Raw genomic sequence first — 21,111 nt, forward strand, 5'->3', positions numbered from 1 at the left:
CCATTCTATAATAAAAAGGTTCTAAAGGGAATAATTTAAGTAATTTTTATAGTTCATAATAGGAAGTTTCTAAATTAACTTATCATGAAGAGTAAAAAATATAAATGGATAAATAACTTTAGAGAAAAAACTAGAATTTATTAACTAAAGAGAGGTAATTTTTGATTCAATGGCCTATTGTTTTCCTCTATTATAGTTATAATTAAGAGAATTTTTCTATATCATTAGGCTTTATGCATTACTAAATATTGGATATGGAGCTCAATAGAAGTTATCAAATCACATCAAGGATTGGATACAAATAAACTTGAATTCAAGTGGAAAAAGTTTACATAATGCTAAAATTATTCATTTTTAATTTATATGAAATTTTTAAGTGAAAAAAGGTAGAATAGATGCATCCTTATTTGTTTAGGGGTGTAAGTGCCTAGGAGAAATGCACTAGTGCAAATTTAGGGGTAGAAATTTAGTCTTATTTCTTTAATTAACTATTATTCTTTTAGTTCATCAAGTATAATGTCAAAGATATTAAATCCATTGAGTTTGGGTTCCTAAAGGTTATAAAAATAGGAGAAAAAATAGATATTAGCAACGTAGTGTAAAAGAACAATGCGAGTGCATGTAAAAGTCACAAAGAAAATATAAATTAAAAAATTTATATAACACAAAATGAAAGATAATAGGAAGAAATAAGTTTTATTAATCTACTCAATTAATTTGAAAGTTGCATGATGAATTCTACTACAAGGGAAATCATGTAGTTATACTAAAAAGGGTATTGTTTAGTGTCTAAAGAAGGGGCACTAGTGTCTTTCTTTAAGTCACCTAATATTTTTATGCATGGTTCTCCTCAATATATTTATGAAGACTTGAAACGATCTTGTCTATTTATTTTATTCCAATTCTTTGTTAAATCACTTTCATAACTTTTTTTTCTTTTTGAAATCGTACAAGGTGGAAAGGTCAAAGTGGAAACTACCTAAATCAATACCCTAGTGGGCAATTCAAGCACAAATCTACATGGAAATAGTGATGTCACAAAGTATTGAAATCATATCTAAAAATGATCTTATTAAATGAAATGAAATGAAAACTAGATAATATGTTTATCAATTAGAAGACTCTAGAAGTGAAACTAGGGGTTATGGGGAGAGGAAAATTGATAATAGTGGACAATAAGATGATATGGATCTAAAAATGTGAAAGCAAAGCACAAGTTTAGGGGAAAAATGAAGGATCAATAAATATATTTTAAGGGAGGAAGAATATAGGTTACAAAAGGGATTAATAAATGAACATGATCCAAAAACAATATTATATGACATAAGGATGGTGCATGAATGAAATCCAAATATTGATTATGGTACTATGATATTAGATTAATTCTCTTAGATAATAAAATAGTTGCAAAGTCTAAGTAGAAACTTAAGTATATGTTGTAATATACTCTATTATAATTTATTTTAAATAGTAATTTGATATTGATTCCAACTTTTATCTTTGTTGTATATTGAGATTTGGCTAGGTGAAGATTTCCTTGAGGTTTTCATTATCTAATTTTTGCTCAACCTATATTATTAACATGTAATGTTTATAAGTTGGCTTGGACATGGAGGACAACAAATTACTCTTCAAGTTTCTTGCCGATGACTGGGCCCAGATTCTACTTCATGCAAGGGGAAAAGGGGAAAAAGAAATCTAAGTCTTTTTCAGTTCTGTTCAGTTATGGGGATCTAAGGATCCAAAGACTTTATATACTTTTTTGGCAGTTATGGTTTTGCTAGTATTCAGTTGTATTTGAGTTTTTATTAGGCCTGGGTGCCTTTATGGACTATGTGGTTAGTAGCTAGGTTGTTTCCTTTCTAGTTCTAGCTTTCTGGTCTATGGTTTAAGTCTCTGCCTGCTAGTACTCCTGTTCTATTTGTCTGGTTTCGTTACTGGGTGGTAATGTGTTGGTTACCAACGTTTTGACTGTTAAGGGTCGACCCCCTTGTTTTTGGTCGCTTTTAATTTCAAAAACATGTAATGTTTATATACTTGGTGGGAATGTTCAATTACCTCTAACTCCAAATCATGTGAGCCATATTTTTTCTCATATGGTCATAATTTCCTATACTTTTGTGTGACTACCTATTCATCTTGCACAAGTACATGACTAAAACCTTAGATACTTTAAGGATCAACAATGAGTACAAAATGATCTATTGAATTGCGAACTTCAAGAATTGGTGCAAAAGATGGTCTCTCCTTAAGAATGTGGAAAGCCCCATTCACTTTTTTCCCCTTCATTAGGAATTAAGTAATGTGGTTGGAAATCCTTGGAAATTTTGAATAAATTTTATATTAAACCAAGCCAAACCCGATAATATATACTTTAGATAGAACTTTATGTGCAAGGTACTCCGTAATAGCTTTGATATTTGATAGATATATTGTAACTGCTTTGGTGAAAATAATGTCAACTAGGTTTTGTACCTTTTACACAATTAGTAGATTTTAACAAGTTTTCATCCAACTTATGTTCTCATATTTTTTTTTAGTAGATTGCCATATATTCCATTGGTTTTTCTTCATTATTAGAATATATTAAAATACCATCTTTAAAAAAAAGCATAAAATGTTTATGAAATTCATTAAAAAACTATCTATAAAATTAATTAAGATAAAGTGTAACATTATATCTTATCCTAAAATGCATTTTGTAAATCTATTTATTCTCAGTTCTCAATTGACGGTATCTTCTTCTTCAATCAATATTGGAAAATATGGTTGAACCAATTCTTTGATCAAAAGATCACCACTATGAGATAAGAGATATTTACTTTATCATCACTTTGTTAAGCATGTGATAATCTATACAAAAGTGCAAAATTGCATCCCTAGTGGTTTGACCATGAACATCGATTTCTCCCATACTTTGAGAATTCAAGACCATGATGAATCTCCTAATATGAAAGCATTCATCATGTTGGTAATGAGTTACATACTTAAAAAGTCCTATGAATTTATCTTAGTACTTTACTACTTATAACATGTCTCCCTCTAAAGAATTTTGGAAATCAAATAGTTTTTTTAATCAAACTATAGTTGACAAACAAATTCATCTAAATATTACCATAAATTGATCACATGTTAAACTTAGGGAACTTAATCCCAAATTTATCTTTTTTGTTCATCCACCAAGTGATTGCTTCACCAAATAATTGTAGTTATTTATTTGTAGTTTCCTATTTCAAAGTACTTTTATATTCTAGCGAGTCATTTTTCAAATCCATATTTGAAAAACATTCCATCAAAATTTGGTGAGGAATTTTCTTCATATCCCTTGCAAGTTTATTGGCTAGATTATCCCTTAAATCTTCTTAATCTTAGTTACCACTATTTTCTTGGAATATTCCTCATTATCTTTATCATTGTCTGCCCTTATAACTAATATGACATGGTTCCCTATATTTCCTTATATTTTGATAAAATGGAAAGAATTTTGTCCATCTTTACCATAGTGCCTACAAAGTGATGGTTAGATTAATCCTAAATATCAAAAATGTGTATTCATATTCACACCATTGCATGTAGTAATTCAATGTGGCTTAATTAGTTCTACATCTTTGATGTAATATGATACTTTCTCACAAAATACTAAAGTATACACACTAGTTAAAATCCACTCCCAATGAGTTCAAAACCCATAATTTTCCATTTATCAACTAAACACAATTACAAACAAAAAAATAATATTATTCATGTCTATTATTTCATAAATCCTTATTTACATAAGTTTTCTTAGACTTCTATATCACTTTTAGAGATAAGCTTTATCTTTATTAGAATCTAAAACACATATTTTGAGGGGGATAGACAAAGAGGTCCTAAGTAACTACCCCATCACCTTTTTATTACTTTAGTATTGTCATGTTGTGGGCACACTCAAAAGGAATACAAGGAATAATTAAAGCACTTTTTTTTGAAACAAAATGTAAACAAAAATAATGGAAGCTTTAATCTACTGTAAATTTGATTTCAAAGTGTCAAATTAATTGGAGTTTAAGTCATCATTAATAATAGAAAGTAAACACCACATATAACTAAACATATAACATTGTGTTTACATGGGAAACCCATTTAGGAAGAAGTTCCACAAGGAAGAGATGAATATGTTGTATTATTCACAAAATGTGATTACAATACAACAACTTGAACTCCTCTTTTGTCTTCAATCTAGTAGCACAAAATCTACAAATGAAAACTTGAATAGACTTGATATGATTCCACTTCCAAGCATATTTTTTTAAATAAATAATGTGTAAATGTACCAACATAAATTGTAACCTCTTACAATTTCACGCTTCATTTGAGCCCTTGCCTTAGTGTGTCATTTTATTAGTCATTCTAAGAATGTTTGTGCCCTATTACATCGTGCTATTATCAAATACTCAAATTTGAACATGATTTTACATAAAACACCCTAAAATTCCTCACCACCTTATGCAAATCCTAATTTGATAGGTCCATGGTTCTTTTTGTTAAACCTAGCATATTGGTGTTGGTATTGATTGTTATTGATTTCGAAACATCCATAATGATTATCAATTAGTATATATTATTATGTGACATGTTTTGGGATATGTCACTCAAATGGGTGATAGTATGGTCATACTAATAAAAGAATTACTCATAATGAAGATGCCCTACATCTTCTGCTCAGATTGGTCTTTGTGTATTCAGTTTCTTGCATCGATACTCCTAGTGCATTTTCCCTTATACAACTCAATTGGTCATCAACATGAGTATATCTGAAAGAGAACATAGTACATTTCCTATAGTTGGAGAACTTGTGTACCTCATTCTTTGGGTCTTGTTTATTGGTACACTTTTTGACTCTTGGATGGTTGATTAAACTCTCCTTTTCGGGATTGGTACTGATCAAGAGTTTTTTTCTTAGTGAATGACCACCGTGATTCTTGGTTTTGATTTCATCAACATTATACTTTAGGTCACTAGTTTATCCATTGATCATAAGGTTTCCATCTTTTGGTCTTCCTTGTGGCATTCTTGTAGTGTCAACAATTGTCCTACATCATGCTTTATCTTGTATGCGACCTATTTTTTTAATAATGTAACGTGATGATGTAGTTCCCATATTTAGTATGATGCTTATAATTAAATATAATAACTGAATTCATGCATCAGAGGCATCATACATTCTGTTTATTCTTGGCTGACAAAGGTAATCTTGAATATAGGTGTAAATAAAGAAAACTATTATGTATTCAAGTGTGTAAGAGAATATAATTACATGTGAGTATGCATATTTATATGCATGTTGATGTGCAATATATGACACTTATAAGTTACATGTGTTGATTGTGTAATGGAAGTGTGAACTATGTAGACAAGTTGACTAGGGAGGTGCCAACAGTTCTAAACTAGAATTTGTAGAGATGACTTGAGATATATAATACAAATTAAGTTCCTTATATAGAAAAATAATTGGCGATTAATCAACATTTGGTATCTTTATAAACTTTGTCAAGTATGTCTCATAAGATTATAATAATGTGAATCAAAACACACATGAAAAATAAGCATAAGAGAAACATAACCACAATGATAGATGATGAAATGTGATAAAAAGATAAATAGGTCTTCTCTAGTTCCATATTATCCTCAAGAGAAAGACTAGTAGAAAAATATCTAATAAAAGCATAGGTAAAAGTTGTAAAGGAAGCCTATAAAGTATAAGATAAATTATTGTAATGCTATCACTAAAGTATAATCTAATCTCACTAATTAATAAAATGCCGTCATCTCATGTCAACCTTAAGAAGAATGAATTCAATTGTAAGGATGCATCAATAGACCCTTTGTAGTCATTATTCAATCACTCTTTGCAAAGGCTTACAATATTTCTAAGCAATCTAGATCAAGGCAATGCATGAGAGAAGATATGTTATGAAAAAGTTGAATCTGCTTATATAAGCTTATCATGACATGTAAAAGGAAGATCATCATGGAACACAATAATATCATACTATTTCTATATCGTTTATGTCCATCTTAGAAGGTGTATCATAAGTAGTCCTTGTCTAGGCATATACTCATCACAATCACAACCCATATGACCATCAATAGCCCCATGGATGAATAATATGTGGATTCAATTGGCATTGATGAACAATAATAAACTCCAATAAGAAGATAAAATATGATGTAAGAGAGAATATAGTCTTCATAGAAAATATATCAATAGCTTTACTAACATATGTTATGAGAGTACCAAGGATAGAAGGATATTGCACAATTCAAGATAATAACCTATCCAAATATAAACTACATGTTTTTATATCTTTAAAACAAAAGTCCTTGAGTGGTTTCATGATGATGGAACAACCAAGTTTGAAGGTGTACCCTCCTATAAAGTTATCATCCATGATTAGATGCTCGATTAGGACTCCTTTTAGTAATTTCAAGATTTGATGTCCATTATGCTTTATCCTAATGACCTAATTCCTCTTTTCCTACATCTTTTCCACCATCCCAACACCCAACTTGAATCTGGGTCGAATCTAATGGGTAAAGAACATTTGAAACCTTCTATAACAAGGAACGTGACATTTAAAACATTATTTACACAGGAAAAAAAAAAAATTAAATATTTTGTTCCCACACTTTTTGGGTCTAATTTGGCCTGAGCACTATGCCAGGTTTCTAGTAGGTAATTAGATCTCATGGTCAACCTGGTTTATTTTTTCATCCCAAAATGATGGATGAAGTATATAACAACCTATTTATCCTCATTTTGATATCAATTACTACTCTCAAACATTTGTGATACAAATACATTAAAGCAATCAAGAGCAACTGGATTCAAGATTTGGAGAAAGGAATTCATGATCTATTTTATCCAATTCATTCAAGTCAATTACAAGACAATATTCTTTATTGAAGGTTTTTTGTTCTCCCATGATGGCTAATAAGAGGAATTCTCAATCAATAAAGAAGATCCTTTTTATTCGCATTCATCTCTCCTTCATTGCAATCGCCTAATATCTACATTGAAGATCTAGAATTGTTGCTCATAAATCTATGTATTTATGTGGGTATCCTTGATTGTTATTTACATTTCAAGGTTCAATCCTTGAATTTAAGCACATTTGAACATCTTCATGACTATGATTGATTTTTACATCTTTCCATGAGGGTTTATGCAAGTTGAATCAAACATATAGTTTTTTTTATGCAAGTCCCTTTCATTTTAAACCTATTTTACCCATTATCCCCTATTTTTCTCTATATGGGAACCCGTTATGGAGTTGTGTAATCATTTTCAGGATAATAAGAGTCGAAGAACTCCTAGACATTTTAGCCAAAAGTACTAGGTACACAATATCTGAAAGATTTTGTACCCAAGCACAAAACATCCAAAATTGTACCCTATAAACCCATTCCAAACCGAAATAACATGTTAGTACAACATTCTATGCCCTAATTCAACTTAGATCTGGTTTCTTGTGATTAATTATGAATGCGGTATTTCCAATTTTAACTCTATTAGCCTATTTTGTCATCTAAATTGCATCTTTCCTCTTTTCCATGTTCAAATTAAATATTTAGTGAATGATTACTATCACATTCAATGTTTAGGTCCTCACTTAAGCCTATTGGAACATCTTCCTTCTAACTGTACACTTTGAAAAAGGAATAATTGACCCTATTGTGTTGCTTGATTTTTCCTCATGTACAAAAGGGTAGGATAAAAGATAAGGCACAATTATGCATACTCAAATATTTTCAAAAGGTGGAAACATATACAAAATAGCCCTAAATAAACTTGAAATGTAAGAAAAACTAGAATCTCTATCAAATATGAGATGTGAATTAAAAATCCTAGTGATGAGATAAGGTTCTATAGGAGCTAACTAACTCTGCCAAAAATGCAAAGGAAAATAATGTCTCCCTGGCCTAATTTAAGCTAATTAAGTAAATGTAGAGAATTGAGAATAAATCAATCAAGATAAATAGTAATGTTAGCAAGGTTTGCTAACCTAACAATTTGATGCAGGAGCATCCAAAGGTATCCAAAGGTATAAGGGCAATCCTGTGTCACCCAAAAAAATGTACTTAGACTTAGTTTATGTTTCATGTGTTTTTATTTTTCGACACCCATTTGGGTCAAATAAAGGTTCCACCTCTCACAGTTCCACTATCAGTGTGCTAGAAAATTCTGAAAAATAGGAGCATGTAATTGGGTCATCATTTTGGTAAACTAGAAGGTGTGAATTGGCCAGATGAATGTAATTGTGATTTAGAACATTCCAAAAAAAGAATCAGGTCAAAAGGCCCCACGGTTTGAAAGTTATTACAGTTTTTCAAGTTTTGGAGACCTCCTAAGAATGCTTCAAAGTCAAGTTAGGGGCATTAAATGACCTCGAAAAGGGCCAAAAAATGGGGGACGAGCGAAGCTTGTCCATAGGGCTATAGAGCGTTTCGAGAGCTTTCCGAAAATGTAAACGGTTCGTCAATCAGAGCTACGGTTCAAAAGTTATGCCTCCTGAAAGTTCGGTTACCGTTTCTGAATTCTTCTACATTTGCGCCAACTTCTAATGCTGCTTCTAGAGCCTTCTATTTGATCAATGGATGCCTACTAGCACTTTCTAGAATGTATTCCTAGTCCTTAACCCTTCGGGGTCTATTTAAGGAGATTCCTGGCATTGTAAAAAGCAGTTCGGAGTGAAGTTTGAGAGAAGGTACTGAAAGGAGAAATTATCTCCAGATTTATGCTATTGTAAGCCCTTAGGGCATGTTTTGAAATTTATTTTCTCTATACTATTTGTACTAGCTTATTTTCTTAGTTAATATAATTTCCCTTTTCTGTTGTGTCCATTATGTTCGTGGGTTTTGTCCTCATCACAATTTCCAACAATAAATGTAGGAATGTAAATAATGACTATGGTACATAGGTCTCTATACGTAGGGACAATCACAACCATGGATCTATCATATACCCATGAACTTGTATTATGAAATATACAAATGTGTGCATTTCAACTGATCCACTATTTTGTTGAGTTTGCTTCTTTTGATATCTAAATACTAATGTCATTTATAAAAACCTTGGTAGGGTTGTTGTCATGTTAATATTCTCCTTGGTCAACTAGAAAAATGCATACACGACATAAAACAACTCTTTTAAAACATGCAAATGCTCCTATGTTAATCATGTAGATCCAAGTTCCTTTTAGTGCAACAAATGAAATGTGTAATACTAATCATATGCAAATATAACTCTCAAATCATGGACATTTGGAATGAATACATTGAATGTGTTAAACTACAAGGACATAAGAGTAGGTTGTACAAATTTGTGCTTCACGCAAGAAGATTATAGGTATGAGGTACCCAATTTGAAATTTTAAAAAGTGAATATGAGAAGGATGAGTTTCCAACCATGAGAACATCACTATGGCTATGAACATTTTTTTGGGAATAAAATGGGTACAACTTAGAGTAATAGAGCATGTGTGAAAATATGTAAAAACGTAGTTGTAATAAAACGTTAGTAAGAATGAATATTTAAGTGTAAACACATGGAAAATGATAGGTTGTAAGTGTATAGAAATATAGTTAATGATTAGTAGGTAGCATAGTACAAGTGACCCATCTTTATATATAAAATATCTTGTCTAAATGTGTTGGGAGTCAAGACCCTACTCTCAAAGACACAACACTAAATGAAAAAATACATGAATATGCAAACTTTACCGTTATAATAACATGATTGCATCATACATGTACGGAAGGGAGCAATAGGTGATAGGGGTACCAATACATGTCATGACATAGAAAAAATATATTCTATAATGATAAACAAGAAATATCATAAAACATGACTTAATGTATAATAAAATATGACTTAGTAGACACATTATTCTTCTTACCTTTTGATTAAAAATATGGTGATATGACATCATATTTCACTCTATAAACTTAAAATAATATTTTTAATTAAGAAATATGGAAAATTTATATGAAATTGAACATAATTTAACTTCCACACAAGATTTTGAAACATGCTAAGTTAGAATGTGCACTTATTGGACCTCCCCAACTTTTTAAAATTCTACAAATCAATTCTATTTGAAAAATGTCACGACTCTCTTGTAAGGATAACATTTTGTTTCAGAGAGATAATTAAGAAATATAGAGAATTTATATGAAATTGAACATAATTTAACTTCCACACAAGATTTTGAAACATGCTAAGTTAGAATGTGCACCTCCCAACTTTTTTAAATTCTACAAACCAATTCTATTTGAAAAATGTGAGGACTCTCTTGTAAGGATGACTGTTTCAGAGCAACGTGCATGCCTGTCAATCGCGTACGAGGGCTTTGAGGTTACCCATTCGAACATTTTGGCATAGCAAGCCAGATGACAATCGGGATGTGCATCCCTACAATGAACTTTAGAAGGGATTTGGCAGTGCCCATGTAAACTCGACACTATATATATAAGATAAAGACGTCTTGCAATCAACTCCATCACAATCGATCGCTAGCAAACCACCCCCGTCCCCGCCCCCTGCCGCCAAACTAAAACATTAAACAAAAAAAAAGCTCAATCCAAACTTCCAAAATCTTGTTCTTTGGATGCAAATTTCTGCTATGCGAGAAATGGACTTTTAGGATTAGATGCCAAGGCTTGACAATCCGCCCAAAACGATACTCAACCTTATCTCTTTGACGCACATCAAGGCTTATCATGCCCTTGAAATCTAATTCAATGGTGAACCACAACAAGAATATGGTATGCTGGATAATTGATGAGTAAAAAACAATTATGACAGTAACTTTTTTTTATCGAAAAGCTTGCTGGATTTTACCACAGATCACTCTGGAGATTTGGACATATTTCCTCACAAAAACATATAAAGAAAGACTATTTGAAACTACTGCAAAACAGATAAAAATGTTAAACTGAGATGTCAAAATACATGTGTAGGATTAAAAGCATCCAAGGAGCTGGTACCACAAGTCTCTATCTGGGTCCAATTACTATACTTCATGCGTCTCCTTTCCTCTACACTACGACTTCGAGGTGGCTAGTAGTGGCGTCAGATACAACTGAACTGTGCTATGGTAAGAATCTGATTGATACTCTTTTGGTTCTGAAGGCTTGTCATTTTGATCTTTATAAATTCATTAGTACCTATCAACAACTCTCTGCTTGTTTTGTAGATTTTGCCATCACACCAAAAGCACGTGCTAGTGGTGGAGATCGCTCATTCGGGATATAGTCCTACGCCAACACCCCCCACACACGATGGAGCCGGATACAACCATTTATCATGTGGGATTTGCACCCACTACATACCATGTTGATAATCCAAGCCTAAGCGGGCTAAGGGTCAAAGGGCTTGAGGGACTCACACCGATGCCCTGTGCTCTGATACCACATAGATTTTGCCATCACACCAAAAGCATGTGCTGGTGGTAGAGAGGGCTCATCGGGAATATAGTCACTACGCCAACATGTTTATGTTTACAAACTTCCAATAAGGCATTGGAGTGCTGGTCACCAACAATATTTGTTACTGTCTTTAAATTCATTTCTAATATTTGGATACAGAACCAATTATACTGTATGAAGTTTACGAAGTCCAGTATCAAGCACCAATTTATTGGACGCCATGAACGAACAGTCCTCACTCATACAAAAAATTGAAAAAATAAAATATCAAGGAATTTTGAATAAGATTCTGCACATTTCTCATATTGCACTGAATTTTAAAATTACAAGCAGAGTTTCTTTTTTGGTCTCGATTAATATGATATTTGCTCAGCATAAGCATTAGATGGATGCTGATTGTGCGGTGTCCCTATCATGGCAAATGACGACTGAGTAAACCATCAAAAATAACATATAAATCTTTATTATCCGAGCCAAAAATTTCATCTGCCTTGCGCAATGTTTCCTGCAGTGGTAAAATGTTTTTAGAAACTACAAAATGTTAAAAATTTAAAATCCATACCATGTGATAGAAAGTTGGTTTAACATATTACTTAAGGCGCTCATTTGCTTCATACAGTTAATTTCAACGAGAAATGAAAATACCTCTCTGGTTTGATGATGTGAATTAAGCTCTTTGATGTTTGCAAGAAAAGCACTGAATTGTTCAAAAGATAAGCGACTCCTGAAAGACACCACTGAAATCTGTCAGAATGTTTGTCCTTGATTCAAGTAATGATTCAGATACAGATTTTCAGCAATACATACCTATGCAAATCACATCATCAGATTTGTTCTATTTTATATGGTACAATATCTGACAAAGTTTTGTGCAGTCCGAATGAGGTAATAAATGATGGTTTCACAATTATATACAACGCTTTTCTGCAATATTCGGAGAATGCTTTGCAGTTCTAATCGATCTTGACAAGTATGCAATCCTTCATTTATAATAGCAATGTTTTGTTCCTAGTCTGCACGATATGTTAAGTTCAGAAGACGGAAATTTGGTTTTCAAATGACAGTGAAAATTATCGAATATAAACTTTGTTTCTTTCAATGATTAAAATCGGTTATGATATAGTCTTCAATACTTCTGTTGCAATCTGACTTACAATATATCCAATATTGTATACATCTGATTTCATCTCCATGTTCATAGTATTCATCAATTGCCCATATCAGAGAAAATGGGCAGGTTGTTTAATCGTTATCTTTGTCCTTAAGAATGTAACTTATCAACTGATGATTATCAAAGCACTAGAAGTTGTATATGTTTAGTTCTCTTCGGTGGTTTTTAGGTTAAGTCTTTGCAACAAGAAGTCAGTAACTACTTTGTAACTTCCTTAAAATGTCTTACAAACTGAAAGGACATTATTTAAGAATGCAAGGAAGTTGATGGCGGAGAGTTGTGAGCAATGAATGTCTGTATTGTTGATAAACAGTGTTCTGATTAAGTGTGGAGGCATCATTAACAAGAAGGCGGCATGTTTAGAATACTTTGACTAAGGCTGAGAAAGAGAAGCGTGTTTCATTGAGAAGATATATGGCTTGATGTAAGATAAATGAATGTTGCTGTCAAAAAAGAGTTGTTCTATTTATAATGGAAGTGCTATACTGATAATGAACTTTGCTGTGATTCAGATCAGGTATAACATTAAATTGTATTTATTTTAACTCTTCTCCATTTGTGTAGACAAGATTTTGAAGGGCGCTAATTATACACTAGATGTTCATCTGCAAGTATATAATAGAATAACAGTTGGAAGCATTCAAATTCCATTTGCAGATTTCTAATGTTATGACAGTTGACCAGATCCCTTGGAGTTGAAGCTAAAACTTTGTAAGCATTTTTATCTGTGATGTTGGATTAGCATGGTAGATCCTAGCAGCATTTCTCGCCATGGTTTTCCCTATCCTGAGTTTCCATACTTTGGTTTTATTGTGTGATTGCTTTCCAGTCAGATTCCAGATTAAGGTTTTTAAGTTCATCAGAAGATTTAATTGGTTGAGGATCAGAATTTTACATCTTCTACTAATTCCCCACCTCTCACCTTTCTCAGTAGAAAAATTATGTTCTACAAAATCTAGTTAGATTAAATCTTTGGATCTTCAAAATAGGAAATTCTGTAACTAACCATGGCTGCCAAAGACAATTATAATGTCTGACCCTACCATTAATAGTCTATACTTGAATTAGCATGGTTACCAGGAGACCCGTCTCCTACACCTGGGGACACGTCTCGGAGACCCCCAGTACCGGAGACACGTCTCTAGGTACCAGAGACGTCCCCAAAAATGTTTGGATGCAAAAGGTTTTGGTTGCCATCTCCAAAGTCCCCCAACCAACAATTGATGTCTCCCACCAAAAATATTGAGCATAAGGCATCATAAAACTCCTAAATCTTATCCTCTATCATCACCCCTTAAAAAATTGTTATTACTTATATCATATATGTTAGTAATTATAATGATAGCCACTATAGTTTTCCAATCAATTTGCTTAATTACCTCTAGAAAGACTTGTCAATGATGTATAATTATTTCTTTATTAAACAACAATTAACGTCTCCAAGTACCCCCGTCTCCTATTTTTGAAAATTAGCCGTACCAGTACCAGTACCAGTCTCCAAGGTCTCCAAGTACCCCAGTCTCCTGGTAACCTTGTGAATTAGGATAACCAAAATGTATTAGTGGAAATTCCCATACCTGGCTTGGCGAAAGAACTCTTTTCCATCCATTCGTTGAAGACGTCCTACAACACAGCAAAAATCAAAGTAAATCCATAAAAAAATTTGAAAGTAGACTCATTGAATCAACAGATTGACAAATTTAAAAAAAATCAGCCTCCCATACTTAAACGATTAACAGCTTTATATTTCAGGATTCGAGTTTCATGACAAACCAGAATGTGATCCAGAATGTGGAGGAGAGTTTGGAGCAGTTGCGTGGCTGCTTGCTGGCAATGAAGAATATGTTGGAACTCGTCCTTCAAATTGTCGTACTTCAAATTGGTGTCTTGAAGGAGATATTGAATGGTGCCTTGCTGAAGCAGAATATGAATTTGGAGAGTGGGTTGGAGATGATCCTTTGGAGGATCTGGTTGAATGTTGTCTTGGTGAGTGGGTTGGAGATGTTACTTTGGGACTTCCAGTAGGTGAAATCTGTGGCGGAGTGATGTTTGGCATTGTCAGTGAAGGCAATTTGGATGTGTTTCTTCGTGAGCCTGCAAAATCCCATCCAATTTGTTATTAAACAAGTGGATTCTATAATATCGTCACTTCAAACTTGAGGCTACCTTGTGGCCTATGGCCAAAGTGACAAGGACATGTCGTCCTAGGAATCCTTTGGTAGAATACAAATATTCAGACCTGGCAGGTTACCTGAATAGAATGAGTAAAAACAGTACCAAGTGAAACCAGGACATGTTTCATATAGCCTTCTCAACGTAAAAAAATAGAAAAAAATCAGTTCTTTGACCAACCATGTGCTCTACTCTGATTCTCATCTTCAACTGAACCTCCCGTCTCCAAAAATGCATTTGAATCCAGATTCTCTCCTCCAGTATGGATATTACTGTCCTCATCTGCTCAACCAGTGTATTTCTTAGTTGCTAGGAAATTTATATTTTCTTCACATCAGCAAGGGCACTATTTGAATGAATGGACTAGCATCTAGATCCACTCTTCGATTGGGACCACACCAAGACTACCAAAGATCAAAATCAATATTTTGAATGCTTTGAAGTAGTCAAAGTAATTGATTGCTGAAATCAGTGCAGTATTAAAACATAAAATCTCAATGCGAGACAGTTTCATATACTGTGTCTCATTCAATGCTTACTGAAGGCTTAGATTGGCCTCTGAGAGTAAAGTACTATCAACTAAATTCACCACATGGCATAAAATTTGTTAAAAGAAAAATTAACGATACCTTTTGAATATGTTCTTAAAGAAGCTTTGACAGTTTCTTGTCTTTGAGCAGCTGTACTCTGTGTTGAGTCCACTTGCTGCCGGAAGAAACAACCAATTCTAATAATATTAGTATTATAGACCTCTAAATACTAAAAGAGAACTGAAATTCTACTTTATCACATCCTTCATGATATGGATATGTATATTGCTCCACTCCTTAAGGAAACATAATAGTTTGTTTCACATTCTCAAACTTCAACAAAAAGTGAATATTCGAAACTGTTTTTAATATTTTTCTCTAATCCTACTGTTTCATTCATCATTCAAAAATTCAAAATATGATCCATACTTACAGAAGTTTCATCCTCCTCTTTGAGTGATTGCATTAGGGTCTTCTTAAATGTCTCCAGCTGCAGAAAAAGATGACAGATATTATCAGATTATGAACCATGTAAGATATCACTAAAAATTAACAATTTTCATTAAGAAGCAAGGTAAGGTAAACTAATTATGTATCTTGGAACCAAGCCAGGTTGTGTACATAACCTCCTTGAGGGAGCGAGGAAAATCTTATTCATTGTCCAAATCGTACCTCCTTTTCCTCTGACAAAGCTTGGGATAAGTCAGATTCGTAATTTGTTTAGTCTAAAGAAATAATGCTTAGAGCTTTTTCTTTTTTTACCACTGATGTTTAGTGAGATTTGAAATAGTGACTTGCAGATAATAAGATGTAGCTTTGACCAACATACGTTACTTTTGAGACAAACATGGAATATACAACCAATGAATAGACAATTGAGATGAGATGTACTAGAAAAGCAAAGCTGAAGGTTGACTCTGTGTCTTGAAGGTTGACATGGTAACAATTTTATGAATAAACTAATATTGTTAAATGTGACCTAGATTTCAAAAATAAACAAGACATCACCAGGATAGGCTTTTCCAGAACTGAAATAATCGTTATGTTTTACAAACAGGCCCAACTATCATCATTATTAGCATTTAATTTTCTTTCAATGCAAGACAGAATAGAACTGCATATTCAGTCTTTGAATTATGAAGAGAAGCTCCCTTCAAAAGAATGAAAGAAATGATATGTTTCCTTAACATTGAAGTTTATAAAATACCAAGGGTTGCTGGGGATCTTAGCATGCAATACAACCAAACTTAAAGTTAAAACTTATCTTATTGCTCTCAGTAACAAGCCGATTCAACACTTCTGCACTAGAAAAACTCACACTTAACAGCTAAACATGGTGACTGAAAATCAAGATATACTATGATTGAATTCAATAAACGCATAGACAAATTCCTATCAGAGTATACAAATATACATCACTTTAATAAAAACTGCAATATAAAGCTTGCAACAATTACCAAATTATACTTACAAAACAATTGAATGTGAAAATTAAAAGCCTCTTTAAATGACAATCTTTGCAGCAAGCACACAATTATTCTATGTGAAGGGTTATAATGATAGAAGATTCATCCTTGAATTTACCTTTACTCATTTAACTTGGATACTCGTGGTTCCTTTTTCCACACTACCATTCACATTTTTTAACACTCTTCAATAGCAGTTTCTTGTGTTTTATATTGTGGCAGAGTGAAAAGTAACTCTATTGCCTCCAAATAAAGGTTGCCCCTTTTTTCACTTTGCAGCAAAATGGATTTCAATCACCTTAATCCTCTCAAACCAAAATTTTCTCCTCTTTTACTTTGTTCCAAAATTGAATCCAAGCAAGTGTTAGAGATGAAGAATGATGAGTTGAGGCCAAACTGATTGATAACAAGGGAAATGTTGGAAACTGTTGAAGGGAAAGCCAAGTCATGTTTGGTGGAAATCCTCTGACCAAGGATTCCCACCGTGGAAATCCTCTCTCCAGAGTATTGCACCACAATACTCCTCCCAACTTGGAATTTCTCCCTTTCTCTTTATTTTCCTCATGCAAAATCAAAGACAAGTCAAATGAGCAAAACATAGAGCTGTAGAAGAAAGGAATTTTAATGCTAAGTAACTAAAATTGGGATAATGTTTCTATCATACTTGGCGGAAATCCTCTCTCTAGAGGATCCTTACTATAGGAATCCTCTTGCCTTGGGATTTCCATCCAAGATCTTTTTCTTCAAACCTCTAGAAATATCCGAGACATTTGTCATTGCAAGAAGATAGAAGGCTTTTTCTGAATCAGAGAAATCCATTTTGTTTATTATTGATATGATTTTATTTTCAGATATTTTTCATGAATTTAATGCTTTCCTCCTCTATTTTGCAAGGTGAATTCAAGAAGTTAAAGCTAGAGAGCAAGGTGATGATCAAGGCCTCAATACTTCGAGTGAATGCTACAAGGAGTTATCTCAAGCATAAGGATTCAAGGGAGAAGGAAAGATTCATGTTCAAGCTATCAACCCACAAATTCAAATTGGAATCAAGAGGAAATTCAAGAAAGCACAAAAGATCTAACTACATAAGGACATATTCAAGGAGAATCGAGAATCAAGTTCATGGGTTCACAAAGATGCAAGTGATTCAAGTCAATTCCATGTGGAAATTTCCAAGGAGAAAATTTCAAATGTTGAGAGATACTTTTGCAATTTTAACAAACATTTTCTCAAGCCAAGACTCCAAACATGTGATAAGAATGATAAGGTGGCATTTGTTTGTCTCCCCCAATAAGAAAGTTCCAATTCCAAACGTAATCAAATCATGCCAAGTGTTCCATTTTCTCATTGGTTGGAAAAATATTTGTAATTTTCTTGTTGGCCCATCAATCAGTGCCCTCATGTAATTGGTTATAAGTTTGGCAACCTTAATTAGGGTTTGTAAGATTAATTCTCAGCCCTTGATCTTAAATCGACCTTGTCCCTTCATCTTAATGGAACTACTATAGAAGGCCAAGGCCTTCTCATTTGTAGTTGATGAGCTTAGGAGATTAGAATAGGAGAGAGCTATTAATGGATTAGATTATAATAGGCTAGCTAAGAGAGAGACTTGATGAAGTTGTTGCTATAATGCTTGTCAAAGTTATTGATAATTCATTGTTGGTTCTTAATGGTGGATTACTTAATATTGTTTTGTAGTGTTCCATGGTTTCCTCAATCTTTCACTCGGAGTAGATTTCTTTCCATGTTGAAGTAGTTTAGTTGTTGTGGATGTTTATTTGCTTGACTCAAACAAATCCAAGCCACTAGCCTCTTGCTGATGGTAGAAGTGCCTTGTTTGGTAAGTCGATGATTGAATGCACTTAATTTCAATTGATGTTGAATCTTTTGTTTTCATCCATTTGATGGAATTGGAGAGGAGATATTGATTTGAAAACCATTCGAGTGTTCCTTAGAAGCTTGCACTAGGTGGGTGCAGTTGTTGGCAAGACTACATCTAGTAGAGTCTAATTCATCCATGATTCCTTGCATTCATAATTGGTAGTTAGAAGTTATCCAATTTAAGTTTGGGTTAAAGTGAAAAGGTTTGAAGATCAAAGCTATATTTTCATTGTTCATTGAAAAGACAAATATTTAAGAGAAAGAAAGGATATCCATTGAATGAATAGCGGAAGTCCCTTTGTGAACTAGCATATGACATCATAAAACTGAGTGAAGTCCACGATTAAGAATGAACCTTTAAGTCATTTCATGATCTTACTTTGCAAGCTTAGCATGAGAGATGACCTTATATCAAGATAGAATCGAGTGTTTTGTGTTTCTCCTTGAAACATTAAATTTGATTTTGTATGTTATAGTGCAACAAAACTCACATCAATAGAAATTAGAGCTAGAAGGGCATGAACAAAGTTCATTCATGGAATTATCAACATGAGTGAGATCTTAAATATATTTGAGATAGGATATCTTTTTAAAAAATTGAAAATTTGAAAAAACTTAAAATTAGAAAACTCAAAAAAGAAGAAAAGGTTCCAAAATGGACATGCAGGTGGATGCTATTCCCATTTGGTTTGTTTTGAACAAGAGGTTGCATCCATGTGGATTGTCTCAACTGGAAACATCAGGACAATGTAGGATACATGGTACAATTAAGCATGAAGAAATGCATTGTTTGATTTTTCTCTTGAGGGTGGACTTGGCATTACAAGGGAGAATTCCATTTTTACAAGTACATGAGCTTGTGGTGCTTGTCAATTCAAAAGAAGAGTTCCTTGATTTCAAAGAAGATATCAATGGAAAACAGATGAGTGGATATGGAGGAAATACTTTGTATGGTATGCATAGCTTTTCACATTTAGAATTTACTTGTCCATCTTGCAAGGATATCCAATGAAGGTTTTAGTCATCACTCAAGTTGGGAACCAAAGGTTAAACAAAGAAATTAGTCGTATCAATGAAGCATGGTTGAGTATAATGACAATGATAATCAAGAGGAAAAACTTTAATGCATCATGTCACAAGAAGATGTTGAAAACAAAATCAAGAACGTAATCAATTTCATCCAAGGAAGAGGAGACGTGGAAGACAAAGACCAACATCATGAAGAACTAGAAGAAGATCACTACAAGTTTGAAGTAGTCCTTGATGAACTTTCCCTCATGCTGCAAAGTCAAATTCTCAAAGATGACTTGCAACAAACTTCATGTATGCTAGAAAAGGAAGTAAGTTGGACAAGCTGAATGGGGAATTACAAGATGTGCAGAACGATTTGATAGAGCATTACACGCCATCACCACCACCAAATTCTTTGGGGAGTGCTAAACGATTTCATGAAAGTTTTTGATTCATTGCCAAATACAAGTGGCATGGTTCACCACCAACTTAGACCTCCAGAGATATTGCCACTTAATATTGAATTTGATGATAAATTGATGAAGATTTTGGATGCTATTCCTTCTAGTCACAAGGGTGCTATGCTTGATGGGATTCTACATAGAGAATTGCAAGATGTTCCTAAAGAGAAATCTGCATGCACTCGAACAACTTTGGAAGATATTTTAAGAAGACCTTGTCAAGGAATCCTTGATTTTTGAGGATGCACTTAGAAATAGACACAAGGATCTGTGGTTCATGCTATACAAGGACAGGCCACTTAAAGTAGTATTCCCAAGGGCTTGGTCTCAAGAGAAATCTTGCCTTGAACACCCATAAGTTCGATGTTGACACTAGAGGAGGAACCAACCACCAATTGCGACCTCCTGAAGCTATGGATAATCAAGAAGGATTTCATCATGAATTACAACTTGAGACATGCCCGATTGTTTCTTTCCTTTCTTCTAATGTTGAAAATTTTGAAAGTTATTATTTTGATTATGGAGGTCTAGGAAAGGAAACTTGCATTTGGATTGACCATGTACCACATGAATTGCCTCAACTACTGATCTTGCATGATAATTTTCTTGAGTTTGAAAATGGGCTAGTAAATTTTTTTTGGAGTACAAGGATAAAAATCCCAAACTGAGAACCCTTACACAAGCCTTGCTAAACATCTTGAGAAACCATGTCAGATCAAGTGTATATATTAGTTTGGTTTGCATAATTCCCTTGGGATTCTTATACATAGTTAGAGTAGGTTTGTCTTGAACCACTTGGTTCAAGAGGGTTATTGTAAGTTTCCTTTCCATTGGTTAGAATAGTTGTTTCCTCATCGAACTGGGAAGTCAATTTGCCCCAAGTCATTTGACTTGAGATTTCTTTGAGTGGCTCAATTAGTTTGCATTAGAGTGTCAAGCTATTTGTTTGA

At 33.3% G+C, this 21,111-nt stretch overlaps 1 protein-coding gene across 2 annotated transcripts in view; it reads right to left on the reverse strand.

The window, feature by feature from the left end:
* Window positions 1–11,744: 11,744 nt before the first annotated feature.
* The window catches only part of LOC149538132 (uncharacterized protein At4g15545-like), an 83,665-nt gene continuing 74,298 nt past the window's right edge, over window positions 11,745–21,111 (reverse strand). The window contains exons 3-9 of one of the 2 annotated variants that reach the window (XM_089799510.1): window positions 15,776–15,832; window positions 15,442–15,517; window positions 14,993–15,094; window positions 14,414–14,734; window positions 14,218–14,263; window positions 12,115–12,193; window positions 11,745–11,974 (exon numbers count right to left, since the gene is read on the reverse strand). In XM_089799510.1, the coding sequence (XP_089655636.1) occupies window positions 11,882–11,974; window positions 12,115–12,193; window positions 14,218–14,263; window positions 14,414–14,734; window positions 14,993–15,094; window positions 15,442–15,517; window positions 15,776–15,832 (774 nt within the window). In that variant the 3' untranslated portion in view covers window positions 11,745–11,881. The remainder of the gene's footprint in view (window positions 11,975–12,114; window positions 12,194–14,217; window positions 14,264–14,413; window positions 14,735–14,992; window positions 15,095–15,441; window positions 15,518–15,775; window positions 15,833–21,111) is intronic. The other variant, XM_089799511.1, reaches the window with a different exon arrangement.

The sequence above is a fragment of the Cupressus sempervirens genome, chromosome 9 (assembly GCF_028749045.1).
Source record: "Cupressus sempervirens isolate cs-2001-9-10 chromosome 9, ASM2874904v1, whole genome shotgun sequence".
Taxonomy (NCBI): Eukaryota; Viridiplantae; Streptophyta; class Pinopsida; order Cupressales; family Cupressaceae; genus Cupressus; species Cupressus sempervirens.